Genomic DNA, 6,363 nt, shown 5'->3' with positions numbered 1-6,363 from the left:
AGATTTGGCAGGGACATACATTCAAACTGTATCAATCCATCCCTGGACCCCCAAATCTCATGTCCTTCTCACATTGCAAAACAATCATGACGTCCCAATCATCCCCCAAAGTTTTAACTTGTTCCAGCATTAAACTCAAAAGTCCAAAGTCCAAAGTGTCACAGGAGACAAGGCCCAGAAAAAGAACGAAGAAATCTCAGCAGGGCGCGGCGGTTCATGCCTGTAATCCCAGAACTTTGGGAGGCCAACGCGGGCTGATCACAAGATCAGGGGATCGAGACCATCCTGACTAACACGGTGAAACCCCGTCTCTACTGAAAATACAAAAAATTAGCCGGGTGTGGTGGTACGTGCCTGTAGTCCCAGCTGCTTGGGAGGCTGAGGCAGGAGAATGATTTGAACCCGGAGGCGGAGGTAGCAGTGAGCCGAGATTGCGCCACTGCACTCTAGCCTGAGTAACAAAGCGAGACTCTGTCTCAAAAAACAAACAACAACAACAAAAAAGAAATCTCGAGCAGCGGAAATGTATGTAGAACTCATTTTGGTCAGTACTTTTCCTTGTACAGGAAGAAACTGAGGAAGCCCGGTACAACGCCCAACACAGATTAAGACAAAGCCGAGACTCAAAACCGGACCTCAACTTCCGGTGCCAGCCCATATATGCTTCCATTGCCTTCGCCGGAAGTGATATACAGCCCCTATTCTCCTTCGCGTCTCCAGGCTGGGAGGGCGGAAGAATGGGCGGCACGATGGGCGGAAGCACTCCTCCTACCGGGACCCGGAAAAACATGGCCACCTCGAGCCGGCCTATCCGGAAACTGTCTCGAAGAAGACGGGGATTGGCCATCGCTTCCGGAAGTTGTGAGCTTTGTTTCCGAGCGGGAGATCTTCCGAGACGCGCTGGGGGCCGAATGGTGAGTTTTCTTTGCCCACTTACGGGGCGGCTCGGGAGGGGCGGGTTCGGGCAGATTTAGTAATGTCCTTGGGACTATGGCTGCGGGTTCTTAAGCTGGTATTTATCAAGCGCCAACGAGGCCAGCCCCTGGGAATGCAGCACGAGAATGATAGTCAGTCTGTCCCCTCAAGAAATATAGTTTAGTGAGGAGACATGCAACGGATAGGCGCGCGATTCTTTAAAGTTGTGATTGGGCCCAAAAAGGAGCTAGTCCTCAAGACTAAAAAGAGCCGAAGTCCCGGAGTTGTGGGCGCTGTAGTAAATGATTCCAAATGGAGTTGAAAGGAGGGAGGAGTGCGTCAGGCGGAGAAGAAAGGAGAGAGGGAACTACCTGTCCGATAGGGCAGAATCGGGGAGAAAGCTTGGTGACTTGAACTTAGAGAAGGCCGTTGCGGCGGTAGCAGAAGAGGGAGGCAGGGACCAGATCGTAGAGTATGGAACACCGTGACACAAAGTTGGGGGTTTATCATAAGAGCAGCAGAATGGCAAGATCTGATGGTCATTTTGAAAGGATCACTAGAACTGCGGGTGAAGACTGGATTATAGGAGGGCAGGAATTGTGAGAAACCACTCAGGAGGCTACTGCTGTAGATGAGCGGTGTGACCTAGCTTATGGGAGAGAAGTGGACGAATCAAAAGTATATTTAGCAGGTGAAAATTCAGGACTTTACGGATTAGATATAGGATTTGAGTGACAGGTTGGGTACTCAACGATGATTCCAAGTTTCTGGACTGAGTGAATTATGCTAAACAAGAACAAACTATTTTGAGGTTTTTCTAAGGATTCTTTCCCCCACCCCCAGTGTTAAAAACCATATTTTTTTTTCCCTTTCTTATTATGTCTACTCATGTGTTGTATGCTCACTGTAGAAAATTCAGAACATACATAACAAAATACTTTCTTTTGTATAAAGGACAATAAAAATCACCTCATAACCTCACTACCCAAGATGGTCATATTTTAGTGTTTCCTTCATGTGTTTTTAAAAAATATGTGTATCTTTTTATATATTGGGATCCTACTGATTATATCTTTGTGTATCCATTTTTTTCCTCTTGGCATGAGTAATGATTGAACTGTGGCCAGGATATTGTTCACAAATATTTTTTTTCCTGTTTGTAGCAGAAAAAGTCAAGTTGATTCTAAGTAAGAGATAACGTTAGCTTTCTGGTGTGTTTTCTTTTTAATATTTGTTTAAAAGCTTTTTAAAAAACTCACATTTTGGCCAGTTTGTGTTTTGTTTTCCATTCAGATGTTTTTACTTAATGTTATTTATTGCCATTTTTACACAACGTCAAGACCACATGTTTTAATGGTTGTTAAATCACAACCAATCCCATCATTAGCTAGATAGGTTATTTTCAACTTTTTACTGTTAAAATAATGAGAGGAACATCTTATATAATTCTTGGATTCCTAATGACTTCCATCAGTAAGAGTTCTAGAAATATAATCTGCCAGGTAAAAGGATAAAATGAGTCTCAAATTGCCCCACCAAAATATCTTATTAAGAATTTGATAGAACTTGTTTTAAAGAAATTTTTGCAATACATAGTTTTTCCATTCAAAGATATGGTCATGTCTTTCTAGTTAATTCAAATTGTCTTTTATGTCTTTATATATAATAACCTATCCTTTTCTTGTTAAGCTTATGTCCAAGAAAGGAGCAATATTGATTATTTAATACCCTCTCTGCTTAATTTCCATGTGTGGAATTAATATCTTTGGGTCAAGTGTGATACTTTATTCTTTTTTTTTTTTTTTTGACTGAGTTTCACTCTTGTTGCCCAGGCTGGAGTGCAATGGTGCAATCTTGGCTCACTGCAACTTCCGCCTCCCAGGTTCAAGTGATTCTCCTGCCTCAGCCTCCTGAGTAGCTGTGATTACTACAGGCATGTGCCACCATGCCTGGCTAATTTTTTTGGTATTTTTAGTAGAGATGGGGTTTCTCCATGTTGGTCAGACTGGTCTCAAATTCCCGACCTCAGGTGATCCGCTCTTCTTGGCCTCCCAGAGTGCTGGGATTACAGGCGTGAGCCACCATGCCTGGCCTACTTTATTCTTTAAAATTATTTTCTTCCTTAATATTTAGTCTAGGCCTTCCTAAAATATAAATAAAATGATGAGATCAGGAATTTAAAAAGACTAAGATAGAGTAAGACTTCTTTAATACCATAAATAACCTCTGGTTTAAAAAATTCCTGACATTCTGCTCCTGCTTGTCTGCTGGGGAAGCAGCCCTTCAACCATGCATCTGAGCCTGCCTTATATGAGCAAACAGCAACCAGCTGGGCCCTTTGGCGTTTCCCTGGGAATGGCAATGGAACTAGAAACAGCTCAGAAGGGTTAGGAAGACAACATCTCATGAGGATGCCAAATGGGCTTTGGCGATGGATTTTTCTAGTTTAAAACTTTTTATCATGTTGTTATCAAAGTTATTGAATATTTGTTAAGAAATGAGTTATAATGTTAACTTTTAAACAAACGAAATCTTTTGGTCTTTTCATTTTGTGTGCAGTAGAATCCTGCTTATCTGTGAAATGCAGTTAACACATCAGCTGGACCTATTTCCTGAATGCAGGGTCACCCTTCTGTTATTTAAAGATGTAAAAAATGCGGGAGACTTGAGAAGAAAGGCCATGGAAGGCACCATCGATGGATCACTGATAAATCCTACAGTGGTAAATATAAATTGTAAGAATGAATGAGCTGGCTGGGTGCAGTGGCTCACGCCCATAATCCCAGCACTTTAAGAGGCCGAGGTGGGTGGATCACCTGAGGTCAGGAGTTGAAGACAAGCCTGGCCAACATAGTGAAACCCTGTCTCAACTAAAAATACAAAAATTAGCTGGACGTGGTGGCGGGTGCCTATAATCCCAGCTACTCGGGAGGCTGAGTCAGGAGAATCATTTGAACCCGGGCGGCGGAGGTTACGGTGAGTCAAGATTGCGCCATTGCACTCCAGCCTGGGCGACAAGAGTGAAACTGTCTCAAAAAAAAAAAAAAAAAGCCAGGCGTGGTGGCTCACGCCTGTAATCCCAGCACTTTGGGAGGCCGAGGTGGGCAGATCACGAGGTCAGGAGTTTGAGACCAGTCTGGCCAATATGGTGAAACCCTGTCTCTACTAAAAATACAAAAATTAGCTGAACGTGGTGGTGGGCACCTGTACTCCGGAGGCTGAGGCAGGATAATCGCTTGAGCCTGGGAGGCAGAGGTTGCAGTGAGCCGAGATCACGCCACTGCACTCCAGCCTGGGCAACAGAGCAAGACTGTGTCTCAAAACAAAACAAAACAAACAAACAAAAAAACAATGAATGAACCATACAGGCCATTTAAGTATACGTTAATATTTGTGATGTTATAGGGTAGCCTAAAATTCTGTCACTGTTAGGGAAAAAATTCTTGTCCAAGTCAGATGCAGCCAACCTGGACTATAACAGTGAATAGAGGCAGAAGTGCCAGGTCCTGCCCTAGGAAGGAGGAAAGGTTGTGGTCTGGGTCTAACATGGGAAATGCCTGGATCTCCAGCTTCTTATCTTTAAAATGGGGGTTCTTAACAAGACAGTCTGTAGAGGAGGCATAGCGTAGTGGTTAAGAGCACACACAGAGGCCAAGGGGCGTGGATTGCTTGAGGCCAGGAGTTTGAGACCAGTGTGGCCTACATAGTGAAACCCTGTCTCTACTAAAAATACAAAAAGTAGCTAGGCATGGTGGTGTGTGCTGGTAGTCCCAGCTACTCGGGAGGCTGAGGCACAAGAATCACTTGAACCTGGGAGGCGGAGGTTGCAGTGAGCTGAGATTGAGCCACTGCATTCCAGCCTGGGCGATGGAGCGAGACTCTGTCTCAAAAAAAAAAAAAAAAAAGCACAGGCAGTGGGATCATGTTACTGGGAATTAATCCCAGACCTACTACTTAGGACTTTGAACAAGACATAGCCAACCTTTATATAGTGCTTACTGCATTCCTAGTATTGTTCCAAGTGCTTTACGTATACTAACTCGCTTAATCTTCACAACAGCCTATGTAGTAAATACTGTTTTATGTGCCTCTAACAAATAAAATGCTAAGGAACTTGCCTAAGTTCCCTAGGTGATAGGTGGCAGAGATGGGATTCAAACTCAGACATTCTTTGCCTCAATTTCCTCATCAATTACATACTACTACTACTACTAATAGTATCAGTTTCATAGGGTAGTTTTGAGGATTAAAGAAAATAACACAAGTAAAATGTTTGGAATACGATCATGCCCATAATATTAGCCCTCAATTAATGTTATTTTAAAAAATTTTACTATTTGCATAAGTTCCTTGCAGCTTTAAAATTCTATGATTTTCTAACTACCCAGGCCCTTGGGATAATAGTTTTTTTTTGGTTTTTGTTTTTGTTTTTGTTTTGAGACAGAGTTTCACTCTTGTTGCCCAGGCTGGAGTGCAATGGTGCAATCTCGGCTCACTGCAACCTCCACCTCCTGGGTTCAAGCAATTCTCCTGCCTCAGCCTCCCGAGTAGCTGGGATTACAGGTGCGTGATACCACACCTAATTTTTTTATTTTTAGTAGAGATACAGTTTCGCCGTGTTGGCCAGGCTGGTCTTGAACTCCTGACCTCAGGTGACCCGCCCGCCTTGGCCTCCCAAAGTGCTGGGATTACAGGCGTGAGCCACCACGCCTAGCTGGGATAATAGTTTTGAAAATACAGACCATAAGAATTGTGATGAAGTAAACCAGCTTGACAGTGGAGTTAACCATGAGTTACCATGTGTTTTCAAGCACTGCAGATTCTCTATGTGTAATTAATTCTTTCTGCTCTCTTTGGTAGATTGTCGATCCATTTCAGATACTTGTGGCAGCAAACAAAGCAGTTCACCTCTACAAACTGGGAAAAATGAAGACAAGAACTCTATCTACTGAAATTATTTTCAACCTTTCCCCAAATAACAATGTAATGTAGACTTTCCTATTTCTGTTGACCTTGTCATAATAACATATGTGTTCCTCAGGGTTGGAGGCTAAATTCCTGCAAGCCAGTGGTTAGTAATAAACCAAAATAGTAGTGAAGAGAGCTCTGGACAGAGAGTTGAGGTTTACCCTGCCTCTTACTAAGACAGTTTACATATGAGTAAACACAAATTTAGCTAAATTAAGTGAGGTTAATTTTATCTGTTCTTACCATATAGGATCAGGAAGACCTCTCAAGTATTTTTGCTTAAGAAACTGACAGAAATCTAAATGATAAAACATTAGGCATGGATATTTTGTGTGCTAGCGTGCATATCTTTCCCTCTTCCCGTAAACTCCTTGAAGGTGGGATCCATGTCTTTTTAACATAACTATAACAGTCCTTAACACATCCTCACTCACACACCCAGTATGTAGGAAGAGTTTGTGGTTTGAAATACTTATAGTA

General features: G+C 42.7%; 1 protein-coding gene across 4 annotated transcripts in view; it reads left to right on the top strand.

The window, feature by feature from the left end:
• The first annotated feature begins 831 nt into the window (after positions 1-831).
• TPRKB (TP53RK binding protein) overlaps positions 832-6,363 on the top strand; it is a 9,467-nt gene continuing 3,935 nt past the window's right edge. Inside the window, exons 1-3 of one of the 4 annotated variants that reach the window (XM_011980692.1) lie at positions 832-914; positions 3,475-3,637; positions 5,776-5,898. In XM_011980692.1, the coding sequence (XP_011836082.1) occupies positions 3,497-3,637; positions 5,776-5,898 (264 nt within the window). In that variant the 5' untranslated portion in view covers positions 832-914; positions 3,475-3,496. The remainder of the gene's footprint in view (positions 915-3,474; positions 3,638-5,775; positions 5,899-6,363) is intronic. The other 3 variants (XM_011980695.1, XM_011980693.1, XM_011980694.1) reach the window with 3 other exon arrangements.

This window comes from Mandrillus leucophaeus, unplaced genomic scaffold, assembly GCF_000951045.1.
Source record: "Mandrillus leucophaeus isolate KB7577 unplaced genomic scaffold, Mleu.le_1.0 Scaffold216, whole genome shotgun sequence".
Taxonomy (NCBI): domain Eukaryota; kingdom Metazoa; phylum Chordata; class Mammalia; order Primates; family Cercopithecidae; genus Mandrillus; species Mandrillus leucophaeus.
The sequence above is the reverse complement of the archived record's forward strand: the minus strand, read 5'-3'. Positions and strand labels throughout refer to the sequence as shown.